General features: G+C 31.8%; 9 protein-coding genes across 9 annotated transcripts; 4 read left to right on the plus strand and 5 right to left on the minus strand.

Moving 5' to 3' along the window:
* Positions 1-205: 205 nt before the first annotated feature.
* Positions 206-1,972, plus strand: BX663DRAFT_444807 (H/ACA ribonucleoprotein complex subunit 4; the record flags this gene model as incomplete). The annotated part of the gene is made up of 5 exons (XM_051523647.1): positions 206-283; positions 336-452; positions 564-788; positions 858-1,115; positions 1,190-1,972. 5 exons carry the CDS (start codon positions 206-208, stop codon positions 1,970-1,972), a joined length of 1,461 nt encoding a protein of 486 aa, XP_051377534.1.
* A 2,154-nt stretch (positions 1,973-4,126) lies between these two features.
* Positions 4,127-6,464, plus strand: BX663DRAFT_463333 (mitochondrial protein Pet127-domain-containing protein). The gene is made up of 9 exons (XM_051523990.1): positions 4,127-4,385; positions 4,479-4,545; positions 4,604-4,736; positions 4,812-4,958; positions 5,037-5,159; positions 5,212-5,334; positions 5,407-5,526; positions 5,616-5,713; positions 5,784-6,464. The coding sequence occupies exons 1-9, from the start codon at positions 4,133-4,135 to the stop codon at positions 6,421-6,423; spliced, it is 1,704 nt and encodes a 567-aa protein (XP_051377535.1). The 5' UTR covers positions 4,127-4,132; the 3' UTR covers positions 6,424-6,464.
* Positions 6,465-6,480: 16 nt separating this feature from the next.
* Positions 6,481-7,452, minus strand: BX663DRAFT_527802 (uncharacterized protein). Its single transcript, XM_051530086.1, has one exon. It carries the CDS (start codon positions 7,386-7,388, stop codon positions 6,489-6,491), a length of 900 nt encoding a protein of 299 aa, XP_051377536.1. The 5' UTR covers positions 7,389-7,452; the 3' UTR covers positions 6,481-6,488.
* Positions 7,453-7,922: 470 nt separating this feature from the next.
* BX663DRAFT_527806 (uncharacterized protein) lies at positions 7,923-9,044 on the minus strand. Its single transcript, XM_051530087.1, is given in 2 exon segments — positions 7,923-7,997; positions 8,012-9,044. The coding sequence occupies 1 exon segment, from the start codon at positions 8,544-8,546 to the stop codon at positions 8,157-8,159; it is 390 nt and encodes a 129-aa protein (XP_051377537.1). The 5' UTR covers positions 8,547-9,044; the 3' UTR covers positions 7,923-7,997; positions 8,012-8,156.
* Positions 9,045-10,149: 1,105 nt separating this feature from the next.
* Positions 10,150-11,749, plus strand: BX663DRAFT_527809 (uncharacterized protein). The gene is made up of 3 exons (XM_051530088.1): positions 10,150-10,349; positions 10,402-10,460; positions 10,622-11,749. The coding sequence occupies exons 1-3, from the start codon at positions 10,244-10,246 to the stop codon at positions 11,687-11,689; spliced, it is 1,233 nt and encodes a 410-aa protein (XP_051377538.1). The 5' UTR covers positions 10,150-10,243; the 3' UTR covers positions 11,690-11,749.
* A 64-nt stretch (positions 11,750-11,813) lies between these two features.
* BX663DRAFT_444805 (uncharacterized protein) lies at positions 11,814-13,479 on the minus strand (the record flags this gene model as incomplete). The annotated part of the gene is made up of 2 exons (XM_051523646.1): positions 11,814-12,998; positions 13,066-13,479. The coding sequence occupies 2 exons, from the start codon at positions 13,477-13,479 to the stop codon at positions 11,814-11,816; spliced, it is 1,599 nt and encodes a 532-aa protein (XP_051377539.1).
* A 1,578-nt stretch (positions 13,480-15,057) lies between these two features.
* Positions 15,058-15,979, minus strand: BX663DRAFT_527813 (uncharacterized protein). The gene is made up of 3 exons (XM_051530089.1): positions 15,760-15,979; positions 15,663-15,696; positions 15,058-15,594 (listed from the first exon to the last, which is right to left on the minus strand). The coding sequence occupies exons 1-3, from the start codon at positions 15,880-15,882 to the stop codon at positions 15,137-15,139; spliced, it is 615 nt and encodes a 204-aa protein (XP_051377540.1). The 5' UTR covers positions 15,883-15,979; the 3' UTR covers positions 15,058-15,136.
* A 572-nt stretch (positions 15,980-16,551) lies between these two features.
* Positions 16,552-17,838, plus strand: BX663DRAFT_444835 (uncharacterized protein; the record flags this gene model as incomplete). Its single annotated transcript, XM_051523648.1, has 5 exons — positions 16,552-16,795; positions 16,869-17,062; positions 17,159-17,251; positions 17,326-17,553; positions 17,611-17,838. The coding sequence occupies 5 exons, from the start codon at positions 16,552-16,554 to the stop codon at positions 17,836-17,838; spliced, it is 987 nt and encodes a 328-aa protein (XP_051377541.1).
* Positions 17,835-19,224, minus strand: BX663DRAFT_527815 (F/Y rich C-terminus-domain-containing protein). The gene is made up of 5 exons (XM_051530090.1): positions 19,094-19,224; positions 18,925-18,995; positions 18,398-18,862; positions 18,233-18,314; positions 17,835-18,173 (listed from the first exon to the last, which is right to left on the minus strand). The coding sequence occupies exons 3-5, from the start codon at positions 18,817-18,819 to the stop codon at positions 17,946-17,948; spliced, it is 732 nt and encodes a 243-aa protein (XP_051377542.1). The 5' UTR covers positions 18,820-18,862; positions 18,925-18,995; positions 19,094-19,224; the 3' UTR covers positions 17,835-17,945.
* Between the last annotated feature and the right edge of the window lie 14 nt (positions 19,225-19,238).

Consider the following 19,238-nt stretch of genomic DNA (forward strand, 5'->3'; position numbering starts at 1 on the left):
TAATTCAAATAGAAAAGATAACACACACTTCTTTATGCTACTAGAGAAGCAATATTTCCTTTTTTAACTATACCAGTCACATCGTGGCTTTTTTAGCCTTAGGTAGTCTGTGCTAAGTTTCAAGTTCTGTCTGTCAAATTTTTTTTTTTTTTTTTTAATATCTCAAAACTTCTTATTTATTTTATTTTATTTTTTTGCAACTACAATGGCTGATAATACAGTTATTAAACCCACTGCTACTGCTCCTGCCATTGACACTTCCAACTGGCCACTTCTCTTGAAGGTAACGACATTATATTGTTTTGATGAGTTTTGGAGACTAATTTTTATAATAGAATTATGATCAATTAAATGTTCGTACTGGTCATTATACACCCATCCCTAGCGGTTGTTCACCTTTGAAGCGTCCACTTGATGATTATGTTCGCTATGGTGTTATCAATCTCGATAAGGTAATTAAAACATTACATTTAATAAAATGATCAGTTGATTAATCTTTTTATTTTTTATTTTTATTAATTTATTTATTTTATTTTATTTTATTTTTTGTGAATTCTTTATAGCCTGCTAATCCTTCTTCTCATGAAGTTGTCGCCTGGATTAAGCGTATCCTTCGTGTTGAAAAGACAGGCCACAGTGGTACTTTGGATCCTAAGGTTACTGGTGGTTTGATTGTTTGTATTGATAGAGCTACTCGTTTGGTCAAATCACAACAAGGTGCTGGTAAGGAATACGTCTGCATCCTCAGACTTCATGATTCTATTGAAAGTGAAAAGAAATTATCTCAAGTAAGTAAGAATATGATTATTATTTTTTTTATAAAGGAAAGCAAACAAAATTAATCATGATCATGATAGGCTATTGAAACTTTGACCGGTGCTCTCTTCCAACGTCCTCCTCTCATTTCTGCTGTCAAACGTCAATTGCGTGTTCGTACAATTCATGAAAGTAAATTACTTGAATTTGACAATGATCGTCATCTTGCCGTCTTTTGGGCTTCTTGTGAAGCTGGTACCTATATGCGTACTCTTTGTGTTCACTTGGGTCTTTTACTCGGTGTAGGTGGACACATGCAAGAACTTCGTCGTGTTCGCTCTGGTACTACTTCAGAAAATGTAAGTATTCATCCAAAAATGGAGAGATAATATAAACAAAAGCAGTTTATTTATTTATTTATATAATATATTAGGATGATATCGTTACTATGCATGATGTTTTGGATGCACAATGGTTATATGACAATACAAAGGATGAAAGTTATCTTCGTCGTGTTATTCGTCCTTTGGAATCCCTCTTGACCAACTATAAGCGTGTTGTTGTAAAAGATAGTGCTGTGAATGCTATCTGTTATGGTGCTAAACTCATGTTGCCTGGTCTCTTGCGTTTCGAAAGTGGTATTGAAGTAAATGATGAGATTGTATTGATGACTACAAAGGGTGAAGCTATTGCTTTGGCCTATGCACAAATGACAACAGCTGTCATGGCTACCTGTGATCACGGTGTTGTTGCCAAGGTGAAGCGTGTTATCATGGAACGTGATACTTATCCTCGTCGATGGGGTATGGGTCCCGTTGCATTGGCCAAGAAGAAGCTCAAGACTGAAGGTAAACTTGATAAATATGGCCGTATTACGGATGAAACACCTGAAAGTTGGAAGAATGTTTATGTTGATTATTCAAATAATCCTGATGGTAAGGAACCTGCTCCTGTCTTTGGTACCTCATCTGAACAAGTTGCTGCTGCTGCTGGTCTTAAGCCAAAGATTACTGTTCTTGATGTAGCTATGAAGGACGCTACTGAGGCTACTACTGCTGCTACTACCACTACTACTACTGCAGGTGTTAAGCGTCCTGCTGAAGATTCTGTAGAAGAATCTGAAAGCAAGAAGGCCAAGAAGGAAAAGAAGGAAAAGAAAGAAAAGAAAGAGAAAAAAGAAAAGAAGGAAAAGAAAGAAAAGAAGAATAAAGATTAAGAAGGTCAATTTAGAAGAGGGAAAGAAAAGAAAAAAAAAACAACAAACAAACCTGATTTTTTTAATTATGTAATATGACATTTTGTACACAATTTCCTTTTTTTTTTTTTTTTGCAAAATAAATAATAGCTATAACATTTGATTACGTCAATTATGTATAAAGACAAACTCTTTATGTTGACTAAAATAGATGGCATATCTTGAAAGAGCCTCTTTTTTTTTTTTAATTGGTTTATTATGCTTTACAACCTACATTCCTGTTCAAATTGAGTCAACTCCATCAGTAGTTTGTATGCTTAATCTTATTATTTTGCAGATGAATAGAATATATGAATACTTGTATGTATCCTGTGTACAAATAAAATAAAATAAAACAACGATTGCTGTCACAGTGAAGATTCTTATTATATATTCAACATCATCAATAGTATATTGAACGTTATCATCCATTTGGATTAATACTTTAATGGTCACGATAACAGTTATAGATAAATCAAGTAAAAATCCTTAAAATCGTTTCTTTTAGATCACTACTTGGTCAAGTAAATATATAAATATATATATGTACTATTACTTTCATTGTCATTTTATATATATATTTTTTTGTAGGAGAACGAACGATCTAAAAAATCTACATGACTAGAAATTCACTAGTTAATTATCAACTCTGTGAATTAATTGAACGTTCAATTAACCAACTATAAAGAATGAGTGTAAATTCAAATATGTAGCTCATAATGATGCTACAAATGAGATTTCTATTTTCTTAGACTAGACATAGGATGCGTATGTTAAGAGGATGAACTTATTGTGTAGTATTGATATCAGGTATTTTCAATGAGATTTTATAATCTTTCAACAAATGATGACTATCAAGCTTCACATCCTTCCGTCTTTTAGAAAAAAAAATGTTGTTGTTGCAGCTGCTGCGAGTACTTCATTCCTTAAGATTAGTAAAAAAAAAAAAAAAAAAAGAGAGATTTTGTTCCAGTTTACATACAACAAACTTTTGATTGTATGTGACACTCTAATTTTTGCTGGTAAATTATTTATTTATTTCTTTCTTTCAAAAATCAATATGATTGTTTAGATCGAGCTTCTTATTTTGGATAACAGACGGACATATAAAATGAATATTTCCTTTAAAAGAAAGATTCTTATCTTCATTAAAAAGCTTAAAATTGAAACTTCCATATTTGTATATATTATACGGTTCTGCTTATTTATGAAGCATGCAAAACTTTATTTAATATTTTACAAGTACTCTTTCTCGAAAGTATTTACATAAAGATCCTCTTTGATGAAGACAAGGAAGAAGAAAATAAACTAAAGGTGGCAATTATGTATAGATCATAAAAGTCTGCTGAGTTGGCCCCTTTTACAGTCGATGAAACTAGTTTGGGTCAATAAAATAAGAATATGCGAAAATGGGACAAAGTGGAAAAAAAATTAAATTGAGACACAATGTTAGTTTCAATAAAAGTTATTTTAAATGTTCCGCTCACCTTTTTCGTATATTTGCCAAATTCCTCTAAAAACCAAATTAAAAAAGACTGATGTTTTAGCATTTCCTTTTTTTTTACAGTAAATTTGGCAGATATACGAACAAACGCTCGTATATTAGACACGCACCCCCAAGCCTGGCCCCTTCCATCCATCCAAATGAACTCTTGACACGCTCACATAGTTTTTCTTGTTTGTATATATGCATAACCGCCTTCAGATGCCCCAAATCTATTGAAGATCTACTCTCTTATCTCTTGAATCTCCTATTACCATCAACATTCCTTACTAAGAAAGTGAGAAAATCAATTGATACCTGGCTCATACGCTGGCCTTCTATATGTGCAATTCTGCTTGGAGATGGACTATCTAGCTCTTTCAACACAATACCAATTTTCTGATAGTTAATTATCATCACTTATACATACACTTTAACATTTTCCCCTTTATATCCCAAAAGGGGTTTTCTTTTCTTTTTTTTTTTTCCCTAGCAATCTGCTCAGGGCAAAACAGTATATAAATGCGATGTGCTTATTGGTAATTCAGTTTGAAGATTCGCTGATTTAAAATTTAATAGACTACAAAATAAAAATAATCCTCAGACATTCGGGGCCCTTATAACATTTTTTTTTTTTTTTTTTTTTTTTTTTTATAACGATGCTTAGTTTAAGTCATCAGGTAATTAGAAAATATGAATCTATCCCTTCATTATTTCAAACAATACGTTGCTGCTCAACTGAATCGTCACCTATTATAAAAAAAGAAGCTGCTGAAGTTTTCTTTGACCGTTGTATCAAAGGTTGTGAGAAACAAGTAGTAAAAAAAAAGCATATCTCGCTTTCAAAACGTTTAAAGAAAATAGGTTTAAAACCTGTTTGGCAAGAGTTATCAAAAGACGTGGAGTATACTCGTAAATATGTGTCAATTTGAATGAAAAGTGCTTGATCTGATTTTGATTTTGATTTTGATTTTTTTTTTTTTGATTTTTTTTTTGTCCATTTAGGCGTTGAACCACCTTCAAAAGTGCCTGTGGCAACTCTTGCTCATGGTTTAGATAGAGTATTATTCAAGTAAGTAACTATGTATGTTATTACTGTATATGAATATATCTTAATTATAATTATATAGTCCGGGAGTTCATTATTTAAAAGATCCTAGAACAAATCACTATAATTTTACACCCTTTTTAGAGAATATTACACAACCTAAAAATTTTGATTTTGAAACTATTAAACCCTATATTACTTCCTCAAAAGATGAGGTAAAAAAGTATCATGATTGAATATTAGCTACTACCTATCGTGACTCATTTTATTTTTTTATTTTTCCCCTTTAGAGCCTGATAGAGTTAGCAAAATCATTGAATAAATCTTATGTAGGCTCAACATCTTCAGTATCAGCCATTTTGTCTCAGTTTTATTTTTTAATGTGCAACTTTAAACAAATAAATGCATCATGTTTCTCCAATGCTTTTAGAAGAGAGGTAAAATTATCAAGTAGTTTATTTATTATACATATTATTTATATGCTAACAAAAGATTGCAAAAAAAAAAATTAAAAGCCAAAAAAATTTACAAGGGGTATAAGGATGCCTGTGTCTATTTATTTGAGATGGAATGATGGTGTGTATGGAATAGATTTAGATAAAGCATATGACTTGGAAGAAACAGTATTATCCTTGATGGTATGTCATATAATAATATACGATATAATACTAAATAATATATCTATAATAGGGTAAATCATTAGAAAAGGCATTAACACTCGAACCGAATGAATATGAACGATATCTTAAAGATGCTTCATCGAAAATTACTGAAGAAGAGAGAAATAAACCTGAATCATATGCTTATGGAGAGGTAAGAATAGAAGCAATATGTATTTATATATACATACATGTAAAGCTTACTGATAATATGCCAAAAAAAAAGTTTGGCGGTCTATTATTGAGATCACAATTGGATTGTCATGATTCTCGTTTACCTAGATCCACCTTTGATTTAAAGACAAGAGCTGCAATACCTATTCGATTAGATGTCCAAAATTATACTGTAAGATATAGATATATATCAATATAATTATATGCATTGCATACATTAGATAGAAAAGGGTGCCCTTTAACTAACTATATTATGTATAGGATTATGCAGGATATACTTTAAGACGATCTCATGGGCTTTATGAATCATTTGAACGGGAATATTACGATATGACAAGATCTGCTTTTTTAAAATACAAGTAAATATACTATATAATCTATTTTAACTTTTCTCTATCTCTCTCTAAAACAAAAACATGATGTCTATAGCTTTCAGGTTAGAATTGGGCATATGGATGGTATCTTAGTGGCATATCATAACACACAAAAAATATTTGGATTTCAATATATTTCTAGAGAAGAAATGGATACACGATTGTTTGGATCTTCTAAAATAGGAAATCAGGTATTTCGTAACTCTTTAAACATGTTTGAATTTGTTCTGAACAAAGCAACAGAGAAATATCCTAAACAAACATTAAGAATCTCGTTTGATACTCGACAAAATAAAAATGAAACAGAATCTATGACATATATCTATGTAGAAGCAGTCCCCGATTCACAGAATAAAGAAGAAGATTCGACAGACGAGTTCTTTCAAATGGGAGAAGAAAATCGTATGTATGAGCCTTATAAAGAAATAACCATGTACGAATTACTCGCAGACTCCCATATAAATGGTAAACCTGCACAAGGTTCTTTTAATTTCAAGCTACCTTATGATTGGAATCTTCGTATCTGTCTTAGAGAAATATGTGAAAACGATGATGAGGGGAAAAGAAACAGATTTAGAGCAATGCGTAAAACTCAAGCAGGTGTTCGTCTAGCAAAAGCAAGCCGTCCAAATCCAATACTTCTTAGACTTAAAAAAATAAGTGAAACCTTTTTACGAGGAAAAAATAAAGAATAAGTCTTTATTTATTTATTATTATCTCTCTCTTTTTTTTTTTTATTATATTATTATTATTATTATTATTATTTGAGACATTCTAGAGTATGTATGGGTTTATGTGCTTTAAGACATTGAAGACTACAATAAGATTGTACTTTACATTTGGAGCAGACTGGCATACCTTTCTTTTCAACACCACAGTTAGAACAAGTGGTAGACAAGGACATGAATGAAGAAAAGGAAGATGTTCGAGAAGGTAGTTTAGGACGTTTATGAGTTGTTGTTAAATACTTGAGGGCCATCTGTTGAAGTCTCTGAGTGGATGTATCGATATGAGTAGGTGGTGGATGTACAGATATACATTTATGACAATAATAAATAAATTTGTCATCGTTATAGTAAAGAACAGCTCGACCATAATAAATAGATATTCGAATGGCACGACCATAAGCCTCATAGATGGAGGGACATGATGATGACGATGATGATGATGATGCTATACGTTCTTCTATACTATAGAGAGAAGAGAAAGGGATCACTCTATCTACCTCTACACTTGCATCTTTAATCAATTTGCCCAATTGGCATAACTCCTTGAGTAAATGTGGAAGCCATGATGTCTGTCTTAACCTATGAGCTTGAATAAGTTCAATCGAGCCTTGAACAGTGGATAACAAACGGGTATTACAAGCCATCATAATTTGCTTTTGATAAGTAGTTGTTGAACGAATGTAATTCAAATATTCTCTTGCTAGAGTATTGCATTGTTTATCACAACAATTGGTGAATTCAGTGGCAGTAACAGCAGCAGCAGTAACAGCAGTAGCAGTAATAGCAGTAGCAGTAATAGCAGTGGTAGCAACAACTTGTTGAGTAACAGAAGGATGTTTGGTAATAGATTGTTTTTCTTCAGGAATAATCTCTACTCGATAAGGCTTTTCATTCTCAATAGACAATGAAGATAATAAAAAGGTAGTAGACATATTTTATTTTATTTTATTTTATTTATTTATTTATTTATTTATTTATTTATTTATTTATTTATTTCAAAAAAAAAAAAAAAAAAAAGAATAATAATAATAATAACAATAATAATAAAAAGAATGTTAAATAAGAATAAAATAAATACACAGCTTATTTATTTATTTTGATAAATATTTAGTAAGTATAAAACCTGAAATTGTTTTGTAGCATTTTAGAGTTTTATAAGACTAAATTTATACTTTATTTCCGCACAAAAGGTATACCCTTTTTTTTTTCAGGAATTATCAAGAATGAGGGAGGGAAGACAACGTTGTATTGTAAACTGCTTCTTTTTTTTCTTAGATCTCTCTTTTCTTTATTATAAAGTTTTTTTTTTATCAAAATCATCTAGTATTTGATATATAGCTAAAAATCTATTTTGCATAAAAAAATGACTTCAGATGTGGTGCACGAAGCCATTATGTATCCTCTTCTACAGTCGAAGAAACTAGGTTGGGCCAATGAGAAAAAATTGGGTCGTTTCAAAATTGAATTGGGATAGAGACACGAAAGTAGGACAGCGATACGGAAATGTAGCATGTTGAGATACTTTTAATTTTTGGGCGAATGAAAACTTTTTTTCAATAGGTCAACTTACCTGTAAATATGGGGTGTCTTGCTGTTATACAAAACATAATGTTATTCAATTGTTAAGGCTATTTTTCCACAAATAATAATATTGTTGTTAGTATATGAAGTAATGATATCTATATTAATATCAAGATAGCTTACCCCCGCCGAAACTCTTCAGGTCGATTGTTGTTGTTGGCAGCCATATACAAAGAAATAGAGCGCATGTTGAGGCTCACCATGTGATCTGTGTTCCATCGAGTATTACAAGTTTGACAGTTGAGAACTGGATGGATCATCATATTGGAGTTATCACGTTGGTTGAAAGTACTTCTTGTATGACATCTGGGACATACTTGACTTGTGAAATACTCATCAATCATAACGACGTACTTTCTTGAATTTGGCTGGTTGCATCTGGTTGATTTGACATAATTTAGCAAGGCTTTTCTGAATGCCTTTGTTGGAGAAGGTACATTTCTACGAAGCCCACCGAACCGAGCAGAACCAAACGCCACTACTAGTATGCCTTTCAGCTTCACCGGCATTGCCTCTAGGGGCTAACGGTTTCCACTTTTGCTGATTTGCTTGCTGTATATCAGAATTGCCTTCTTGGTATTTTCTGCTACCTGTAAACAACCGTTTACACATTTCGGGTCAATGCTTTTTGCTTGTTTCTTCTATAGCCGTGATATTTGAGCTTTTTCAACCCGGTTGTGTAATAGTCTTTAATTGCCTCAAAGTTCCGAAATATATAACGCAGAGCTTCCCAGTTACATGTCCTTGTTGATGGTGTATTAGAAATCAGACGGTGTGCGACAACATTGGCTCACGAATGATGACTTGCTACTCCATTCTTTCTAAAACATGGTATAGCTATGGCAAATACAAGTGAGATCTAGCATAGTAATCTGCTTCAGTCAGGTTCAAGCCATATAATCTTTGGCGGCATTCATTAATAAGATTGTTGTTGATTGAGGTTTTGTGAGTGTCGGCAACTTCCAGATTAGCAGGATAAATTACTTCTTGATTGGTACAAATAGCATTATATACCTGCTCAGCTAGGTCGTGTTTGACATCAGCTCAGAAAGGGAGGCCTGGAAATTCAGTTGTGTCAGAAAGCCTCGTAAAGAGATAGCGCAACGTTTTTGGCTTGAAGTTAGTTCCAACATGATTCTCTATAAGTGTCTTAAAGCTACGCATGACTATTAAGATTAGTGTGCTATACTGAATGTTGGGGGAACTGTTGTTGCCTATTAAAATCTTCTCCCATATCATTGCCAAATTGTAAGAAAGCTTCAGTGATCTCGGTATCGGCATTCTTTCCTTGACCAACAATTAAAGCAGCAAAGTCGTATAGTTTTTTTTGTGAGTCAGTTTTGGTACAGCCTCAACCAATAATTGATGGGTATCAACATGAATGACTAAAATAGGAGAAAGGGAGTGTCATTTAAGTTTTCATTCTGTAGAATCGGTAGATAAAAAGATATAAAAAAACAAAAACAGTGGGTTAATCTAGATGCTTGTGTGGGTGTTTATTCAATGTAAACTGACTGAAGAACTTTATTGATCCAAGATGATCTCCTTTTACATACATTTATCGTTATTTGTTACTTGTATGAATATAATCATATGAAATTGTCGGTTTCCTGATCCACATTGGTACCTGCACTACATACGGAGCCCAATATTACAGAGCATAAATAATGATTGTAACCAAGACTTGGTGGCTCTAGGTCTTTCTTACGAATAATAAAAACCCTACATTCTACGTATCCTAATCACTTTATTTGGCTTTATTATTTCAAAAACAATAGTTCACTCACTCTATCAAACTCACAGAAATGCTCCTTATTGTCCTAAGTAATTCGAATCTGGGATGATTGTTCGTTCTGGGATCATTTAAGTTAGGTGAATCATATCCTAATCTGGATGATCATCATAGTAGTCTGATAGTCTATTAGTGGCCTTTCTTGTTAAATGGAACAAGATTATAGCTTCTTGTTTATACATTCGCCCAAAAACTAAACGTGTTTCAATATATCCCACTTTCATATTGGTGTTCCATTTTTGCATTGATGTCCTAATCTAATTTTGAAACAACCAAATTTTTTCTTATTGGCCCAACCTAGTTTCTTTAACTGTAAATAATTTTTTTTTCACGGACTTTCTAATTAATAAAGATTATCAATGCCCTTTTTAATTCTACCACTACTACTACTACTACTACGTATAATAGATAAGAATGTCTCAATGGGAAACAATTCGAGCTAAATCTTCACACATATCTCCCGTTAAATTATCCATGTCAAAAAGTCATTTAAATAATAATGATGAAAGATTATTTGAAGGTAGTTATTGAAATGAAAAGATAAGACTACAGCTTTATTAATTTTATATTAGCTGTCTCAAAGACATCCATTCAAACTACATTAAATAATCAATCGAAACCTATTCATAAAGTAAGCACAAACAAGTAGATTTATTTTATTTTTCTATACCAAAGAAAAAAAAAGTTGATAATTATTTTATTTTATTTTTTTTTTTTTTTTTTTAGAAGGTATGATTATTTAAGATATTACATACTTACTACATCACTCTAAGATTATCATTTTGAGTATAGAATAATTCATCGCTTCTGAAACGAGCCATCATTAAATTGTTCTTATTTATATTGTGTGGGTCTTTTATCTTTTCATTCTGGTATTGCTACAGGGAAAAGGAAACGAGTACATGTAAACATATTTATCAAACATACAACGATCTAAATCAATTAACACAATCATGGATTTCACACTCAAAAGAAAGAACAGAAGGATGGTTAAATGATCCTCTTTATCAACATTCCGTTAATCAAATTCAATCTGTTTATCATTGGCTTGATACGACAAGTGTTAGAACCGCTATGCAAGAAATACAAACCTGGGTGCGATCGTTTATTTATACATCAGATAACCAAGTTTACATCATTCAAGCTGCAAGAAACACGTATACAAATCATATTGTACCTTATTGGTATAAAATCAAAGCCTTTATCAGTATTCAGTTGAGGCAATGGCGTCATGATTTCGATCAATATGTTGAAAGTGGATCAAGCAAACGTGCTTTAAGAATAGACGACATGAGTCAGGATCAAACAGTCGAAGATCGTTTAAGAAAAACAGCCAAACGTATTTTAGATTATATTGATCAAATGAATCAAGATTCCATTAAAACGGGGTTAAAACGGGAACAGGCAAGAGAAAAGGCAAAACAGATGATCAAAGGCATCACGTTAGAGACACCAAAGCGTCCATCCACGACAGATCCCATCAGTACAGATGCAGCCGACCTTATTGCGTTTGAAATTCAATCCATCATGGATTTAGCAAGTCTGGAAAAGGAGCAACTCAATAAGCAACTTGATCTTATCTGGGAACGATTGCAGTTTCTTACTAAGGATGACAATGTTGAATTCTTTGTTCAGGCTTTGAAAACAGAGGTAGATCGTTTAAGAGCTTCAGCTGAAAATAATGTTCGTGAGAGAGCAAAGTTGGGATTTGAAAAATTACAAAAAATGAAAGTCAATCCGATTGTCAAGGGACGTATGAAGGAAAACATTCAAACTGCTCAACGAGCAGCTCTTAAGGATTTAAGAAAAATGTATGTTAAATTATACGAAACAAACAAAAAAATTGAGCAATTATTATGAATATAAAATAATAATAAAAAAAAAATCGTTTTTATTGACGTTTTATATAATAATAATAAAAATAATAATAAGAATAATAATAAGAACAACAACAATAAATCTATCTAAAATTTAGTAACATTATTTATTCCCATTCAATGGTAGCGGGAGGCTTAGAACTAATATCATATACAACACGGTTAACACCCTTCACTTCATTAATAATTCTGGAAGAAATACGCTTCAAGGTCAAGAACCATTCAGCACCAATCATAACATCAGCAGACATAAAGTCAGAGGTCTCAACAGCTCTTAAAGCGATCACTTGTTCATAGGTACGCTTATCGCCCATAACACCGACGGCTTTTACAGGTAAAAGGGCAGCATAAGCTTGAGAGATTTGACGATAGAAACCAGCCTTCTTGATTTCTTCGATATAGATATGATCAGCCATACGAGCAATTTGAACTTGTTCACGAGTGACTTCACCAAGAACACGAATAGCAATACCAGGTCCAGGGAAAGGATGACGCCAGACTAATTCATCATCCAAACCTAAAATCTTACCCAACGCACGTACTTCATCCTTAAAGAGCTCACGAAGAGGTTCAATCAACTTGAGTTTCATGTCCTCCAACAGACCACCGACATTGTGATGTGTCTTGATAGTAGCAGAGGGACCCTTGAAGGAGATGGATTCAATGACATCAGGATATAAGGTACCTTGCAATAAATATTCAATAGTACCACCGCATTCCTTATCGACTAAAGCAGCTTCAGCTTCAAAGACTTCAATAAAGGTGTTACCAATAATTTTACGTTTCTTTTCAGGGTCTGTGACACCCTTAAGACGATCCAAAAAGAGATCAGAGGCATCAGCAATCTTGAGATTGATACCCATCTTATCAGCCAACATCTTCTTGACGTTTTCACATTCATTAAGACGCATCACACCATTATCGACAAGGATAGCATGGAAACGATCGCCGATGGCTTCATGCATTAATTTAGCAGCAACAGTGGAATCAACGCCACCAGAGACAGCACCAATCACACGACCTGTAGGGCCAACAATCTTACGAATACGAGCAATCTCCTTTTCTACAAATTCTTCCATAGTCCAAGAGGCATTAGCTTGACAGATGTTGAGAACAAAGTTACGAAGAATATCCTTGCCACAAGCGGTGTGAGAGAGTTCAGGATGGAATTGAATACCGTAAAAAGGTTTATGTTCGTGAACAACAGCAGCGAAAGGAGCTGTCTTGGTTGTACCGATGACTTTGAAATTCTCAGCCATGGCTGTGACTTGATCACCATGAGACATCCAAACCTACACCCATAAACCGACGGTTTTAATTTATATATATACATATTTATATTTATATTTATTCATTTACCTGAGATGGGTTGACAATACCTTCCAAGAGTTTGTCAGCAAAAGGATGATCAGGGAAACGAAGAATATCCAACATAGCATAACCATATTCACGGTGATCACAGGCTTCAACTTTACCACCCATAAGATTGGTCATTTCTTGAAGACCATAACAGATACCGAGGACTGGGACACCAGCGTCAAAGACAGCAGGATCTACACGAGGAGCATCATGATCGTAAACAGAATAGGGAGATCCAGACAAGATGATACCCTTTGGCTTAAAATGTAACTCGGACATCTTTTGTGTACAAGGTAAAAGTTCACAATAGATACCAAACTCACGAATACGACGAGCAATTAAGTGAGAAGTTTGTGAACCAAAATCCAAAATAAGGATGGTATCAAAGGCTTCATTCATTTGTTCAACAGACATTTTTTATTATGTTCTTTTGTTTTTTTTTTAAAAAAAATAGAAAAAAAAAAGAATAGAAATAAGGTTAAATAAAAAACAATACTTTTTTTATTGAGGTAAATAGAGAAGAAGGGTGATATACAACCACCGAAAAAAGAATTGGAAAAAGGGGCCAAAAGAGAAAAGCATTTTATACTCAAAATTTTTTTTTTTTTCTTCCTTTGTTTTGTGACTGTAAGTGACTTGTGGCGCTGTCTTACACAAAATAGATTGTCTTACAAGCTTTTTTAAATTAAAAAATCTAAATAAAGTCTTTTTTTTTTTATCTAAAGTTTACATTGATCTATTTTTTATTCTACTCAATTGACTATAGCTTTTAACCTGATTCTTTACATATTTTTTAAACAATTTACTTTTTAATTTCTTAGTAAATTTTATACAAATAAAAGAACAGGTATGCACTTGAAGATATTAATGCTTTACATATCATTTTCTGTTCTAAAAATCGATTGTTAATAGATAATCATTTTATTTTTATCAGGAGTAAAGTAGATTAACAACTAAGACTAGTTTTCATAATAATAATTGAAAAGAATGAAAAAAGTGAATCTTACGAATTTTAAGCAATGTTATAAATAAAGATAAATAAAGGTCCTAAACCTACTACTCTGATTTTTTTTTTCTTTTTGTAAATAACTCGAGGACAGGTAAGGGATTCCAAGAGATGGGGATATTTTAGATTTCATTTGTATACAAGGCTAATAGGAGATTATAAGAATAGCATTTTAACATGAGTGATATGTCTTCCTTTATTTAAGTCCTCCTTCCCCTCTCGATCATTGTTTAAGCATATTCTCTATTTTATATATATAAAGCAAAGTATTAGCATATATAATAATATATTCCAAGAGATAAGAGCTAGAAAAGAAAAGAGAGAAAAAAAAGTGTATAAAGAATATTCATAGTATAGTTTATACTAATAATTGAACTTGTTTAACGACAAGCTAATATATCCATGATCTTAATGAGAAAGAAAAAAGGGTTTAAATATTGATAAGCAATCAATCAATCAATCCATATCTTATCATAAAGTTCTATAGATAGCCCATTTGTTGCAGAAAGGTCAAAGTAAAGAGATCAAGAAGGATGTACAAGGTATAAAGTTTTATTAACCAACTATTGTTCAAAGTAGGATAGACCCTATTTTCATGATAAATAAGCCTTTTATTTATTAGGAGAATGTTTGCAGGGAATAATACGTATATATTTATATACATACATATATAAAAAAGGAGAGGGGAGGGTGAGTGAAAGAGACGGTTATAGTAATAGGCTTCTAAAAAATACTTTTTTATAGTAAAATGAGCTTTTATCACTACTGCTGTTTTACTAAAACATATTACTATTATGTAATCCTATTCATTACATATCTGCTCAATTCGATAAGGATAATGGTAAATAATCTGTCATTTACGGCTAATTTAAGCACCTCTTGACGTTGAATAGAGAGTGCTACTTCTATTGGCACATTCTAAAACAGGAAATATACATACATATATGCCACTAAGTTAATCAAGAGGTATTATTCGTTTTACAGTAGAAACAAATAAATAAATGAAAGTTTCGGAAATATCAAATACAAATACTTTTCTTTTTCTTTTCTTTTCTTTTCTTTTATTTATGCAGACAAAGTAGATTTAACTTTACTCAATATCAATGTTGCATCTACTTGACCTAATTGCTCAACCAATGTCTTTTCCATAGCCGTCCAAAATTCTGGACTCTTCAATTTCTCTTCAGCCTCTGCAGATATACCACCGAAACGGCCTGTGACAGAGGGAGCTGTAGTAGGAGCAGGAGCGGCCGTTAACATGAGATGAATGGTTGTATCCTGCTTAACAGCCAATTCTTCAAGTGACTTTTGGTCAGCTAAAACTTTACCCTTTATTAAAAGACGCTGGCGTGCTATAGGCAAAGAACTTTGTTGTTGATAGATGCGTTGTTTTAATTGATTTATAGTCGTGTTTGGTGATAATCCACCAATAGTAAATTGTAATGAAGGTTTCAAGACTTTAATGGTGACTTGGAACTTGGAATCATTTGAACGTGTTAAATTGTTATTGGCTTGTTGAGAAGCTAATTCAATAAGTTAATAAAAAAAAAACGTTTAAATATCGAAATGACTTTTATTTTATTTTTTTTACCATTTTCTTCAATAATTGGAGTGCTGGGAACTCTCTATTCTTGGATGATGAGTGATTTATATTCATTTTAGTTTTTATTTTCTTTTTTAAACTGTACCTTAATTCTTAAAGGAGAAGGTAGATTACGCGATAAATAATCATCACCAAATCTGACAGATTTAGAAGAAAGACTTTCTAAATAAAGATTGATAAATTCCAACTCTGTTTGAGCAGCTTGCATAGTAACTTAGGAGTAAGAGGGAAAAAAAAAGGAAAAATAAGAGAAAAAAAAAAGGTTAATTGTTAGGAGGAGTTCAAAGGATTATTGAAAAAAAAAAAAAAAAAAAAAAAAATAATATAAAATAAAATAAAATAAAATAAAATAAAATAAAATAAAATAAAATAAAAGCACGTCATTCGTCGAAACCCAAAAAAAAAAGGAGAAATGAATAGGAGTAGTCAATAAGATAAGATAGGCGTATTTTAGAAAAAGTTATATTCTCTCCTATAATAATAGAGCCCTCCTTTTGTTGATAAAAAGTGGCGCTAACTTGCTTTATAGATTTTTTCTCCTGCTAAAAACTGTATTATTATAGTTCCTTGTGCAATTCATATTTTTTTTTTCATTATGTTGTGTATAGCCTCTAAACAGGTTTGATTCATTGTATAGACTACAGACTTATTGTTGTGTCATAATAGATACATGTTTATGCAGATCTACTATACTGACATCGATCTACTTGACAGCTTTATTTACAAATGGTTTATAATGCTTTTCCTCTCCTTTATTTTTATCGTATAAATGTATATATAAAAACAAATCCAGTCATGCTTCTATATGAATACACTCCTTTTCTTCTTTCTTTTTATTTATTTTTAACAGAAAAAAAAAGAATTATTCTTTTACTTTATGAATAATAGTATTGAAGCAAAAGTAGTGATAGATTTAGGTCTGGTAAATCCAGATGGACCAGAAATCGCTTCTGAGTTAACCTCTTTAGCTTGTATTACTGTTCTTGCACTTGCATTAGGTGCAAAGACTAATGGTGAAAAATTAAGAACAATAAACTATGGTCGATTTTTAGTTATTATGCTTTATACACTTTCTTGGGCATTTGCTGCCACCTCTGCCATTATTGTTTCAACTAATAACAGTAAGTTTTGTATATAATACATAATGAACTATAATCTAATATCACGTTATTATTATTATTATTATTACCTTAGACAATATCGTCTCGTGTACACTTGGTATGCTTGCCTGCGATTTCTTCTATGCTGGTAGTAAGATTGCAATTTATGCTTGGTTAATTGAACGCGTACATTTAGTAACGGCCGTAAAGACAACTCGACTTAAAACAACACAATATAAATTCCATATTGTATTGCTTTGTCCATATATCATCATTTTCGTACTAATGGTATGTATATATATATATATAGTAAATTGCCAGTGATATACATGTATTCATATATGTATATATATAACGACACATATTAATTATCTACTTTATTAGCTGTGCTTTAGAAATATTTATCTTGAGGCAGATGGTACTTGTACTATTGGTTTACAAGATATTGCTAGTGTTCCACTCTTAGTTTATGACTTTGTAAGTATACAAATGCATATATATCTATATAATTTTGCTCACATCTACACACACACACACACACACACACATAGATTTTTAATCTTTATCTTACTTGGCTCTTTATGAGGCCCCTTACGAACATTGGTCGTAATGCACGTAGTGATTGGAAAGTATCTCGGTTATACAAATTGGCAAGAAGAACTTTAGTGGCTTCTGTTGTATGTTTATCAGTTTCATTTGTCAATGTATTATTTGTGGTTATTACTCATGGACATCAAAGGGGGCTCGTTTGCTTAACTATGTGTACTGTAGATGTAACTGTACGTATATAGCTTATACACGCTTGAATATATATAATATTCATACTTTATATATAGGTTAATGTAGTCACTGTACATTGGGTAACTACAAGTGGTACTTCTAGTTCGGGTCATAATCGAACAAGAGCTCATCATGACGATCATACCACTGCAAATATGACATTTGATGGTGAAAAATCAATGAAATTTGACATACCAGTACCTGATATACTGGATGATGATGTCAGTATCAATTCAGCAGACATGTCTCATACGAGCAAGAAGCCTATTGCTACCCATTATTAAATATATACATTCATATATAATAATAATTAATTTTTTTTTATGAGTATCCTTAATGAATAACTTTTTGTTCCTTCTTTCTTTATAAATAATAATAATAATAATAAATATTAAATGTCTATCCATTGATATCCTATACACTCTTTAGCACCTGGTAAGTCTTGAATCATCTTTCTTATCGTTGTAGAAGATAATCCATAATATTCAGGTCCTGACACTGTATTTTTAAATTCCTTTTTTCTTAATAAATTTGATCTTCTTAAAACTTCTGACCAAGCTGCTGTAGGTGTATTTTTTTTGATTTCTATTTCGGGGGCATCTTCTGCTTCTATACAAAACTATACATGTAGATATAAAATGTAAGACTATGTAGATAGTTAATGACTCTTGTATTTACCAATGGTTTTTCATTTTCGTCTTTGCTAATAGAACATTTATACGTAGTAAATTTGTCTTCATCTACCATACTTTTATAAGGTCTTTTAAATACCAAAAAAAAAGTGGACCAAATTAATATAAATAGAGATACACATATTTAAAATTTGAATATTCTATCTATTACCTTTCTATAGCATAACCGACAGGAAATATATAGTTTTGGTTATAAAATCCTTCTTTAGGGATAATCTCACCTAGCGATAAAACCTTTGTTTTACCCAAAACAACAGGAAGAATATAGTTTCCATTACTATCTTTTGGAACAAATATTGGTTTGGACCCTCGTTGTCGTTTAGCAGGTTGTGTTATAGCAAGTTTTTTTCGTTTCAATACATTGAATGGTTCTATATTTCGTTTCATATCCTCCTTTTTTGACATTTCATCCTCACTACTACTATCGCTACTACTACTACTACTACTGCTACTACTTGACAAACCTGAATCTATATCTCCAGCTGATAGATCGCTATAAAGTTCGTCATCATCGTCGTCGTCGTCGTCGTCATCATCATCATCATCGTTCGTTTTATTTGATTTGGCGATCATATCTAATAGCACACTATATAAACGATTTGGAGTTCATTAGAAGCTAAATCATAAAAATCCTATTATAAATAAAAGTCATACTTGAGTAATAAAAGAGCACTTTACCTGCGCTGTTTTCTTAGGTGATTGATTTTCGAAAGTGCCTTTTCTAATTCATTGGAAAGTTCAAAGTTTTTCTAATGAAAAAATAAATAAATAAATAAAATAAATACATAAAAAAAATAAATAAATAAATATAAATGAATATTAGTATTTAGACAATAAAAAGTCTTACTTGAAGTATTTCTTGTATTAATGACTCTAAAACTTCTTCAGAACAGTCATCATCGACGACTTTTTTTGTTAAAATATGTCTTAACGACATGGGCTAAATATGGAAGGAAAAAAAAAAAAGACAAGAAAAACAACTGTCGTTATTG

The sequence above is a fragment of the Cokeromyces recurvatus genome (genome assembly GCF_025118155.1).
Source record: "Cokeromyces recurvatus strain NRRL 2243 chromosome Unknown BX663scaffold_54, whole genome shotgun sequence".
NCBI classification, from domain to species: Eukaryota; Fungi; Mucoromycota; class Mucoromycetes; order Mucorales; family Mucoraceae; genus Cokeromyces; species Cokeromyces recurvatus.

What these genes read in the sequence shown, in the direction of transcription:
- BX663DRAFT_527809 (XM_051530088.1), top strand. Translation starts at nt 10,244, where the DNA reads ATGTCTCAATGGGAAACAATTCGAGCTAAATCTTCACACATATCTCCC. An exon ending in TGATGAAAGATTATTTGAAG is followed by an intron (nt 10,350 to 10,401) that starts GTAGTTATTGAA and finishes ATTTTATATTAG; the next exon opens with CTGTCTCAAAGACATCCATT. An exon ending in AATCGAAACCTATTCATAAA is followed by an intron (nt 10,461 to 10,621) that starts GTAAGCACAAAC and finishes TTTTGAGTATAG; the next exon opens with AATAATTCATCGCTTCTGAA.
- BX663DRAFT_527815 (XM_051530090.1), bottom strand. Translation starts at nt 18,819, where the DNA reads ATGATCGCCAAATCAAATAAAACGAACGATGATGATGATGATGACGAC. An exon ending in GTCGGTTATGCTATAGAAAG is followed by an intron (nt 18,315 to 18,397) that starts GTAATAGATAGA and finishes GGTATTTAAAAG; the next exon opens with ACCTTATAAAAGTATGGTAG. An exon ending in ACGAAAATGAAAAACCATTG is followed by an intron (nt 18,174 to 18,232) that starts GTAAATACAAGA and finishes CTACATGTATAG; the next exon opens with TTTTGTATAGAAGCAGAAGA.
- BX663DRAFT_527802 (XM_051530086.1), bottom strand. Translation starts at nt 7,388, where the DNA reads ATGTCTACTACCTTTTTATTATCTTCATTGTCTATTGAGAATGAAAAG.
- BX663DRAFT_527813 (XM_051530089.1), bottom strand. Translation starts at nt 15,882, where the DNA reads ATGCAAGCTGCTCAAACAGAGTTGGAATTTATCAATCTTTATTTAGAA. An exon ending in CTTCTCCTTTAAGAATTAAG is followed by an intron (nt 15,697 to 15,759) that starts GTACAGTTTAAA and finishes ATCCAAGAATAG; the next exon opens with AGAGTTCCCAGCACTCCAAT. An exon ending in TCCAATTATTGAAGAAAATG is followed by an intron (nt 15,595 to 15,662) that starts GTAAAAAAAATA and finishes TTATTGAATTAG; the next exon opens with CTTCTCAACAAGCCAATAAC.
- BX663DRAFT_527806 (XM_051530087.1), bottom strand. Translation starts at nt 8,546, where the DNA reads ATGCCGGTGAAGCTGAAAGGCATACTAGTAGTGGCGTTTGGTTCTGCT.
- BX663DRAFT_463333 (XM_051523990.1), top strand. Translation starts at nt 4,133, where the DNA reads ATGCTTAGTTTAAGTCATCAGGTAATTAGAAAATATGAATCTATCCCT. An exon ending in TTAGATAGAGTATTATTCAA is followed by an intron (nt 4,546 to 4,603) that starts GTAAGTAACTAT and finishes ATAATTATATAG; the next exon opens with TCCGGGAGTTCATTATTTAA. An exon ending in CCAATGCTTTTAGAAGAGAG is followed by an intron (nt 4,959 to 5,036) that starts GTAAAATTATCA and finishes AAAAATTAAAAG; the next exon opens with CCAAAAAAATTTACAAGGGG.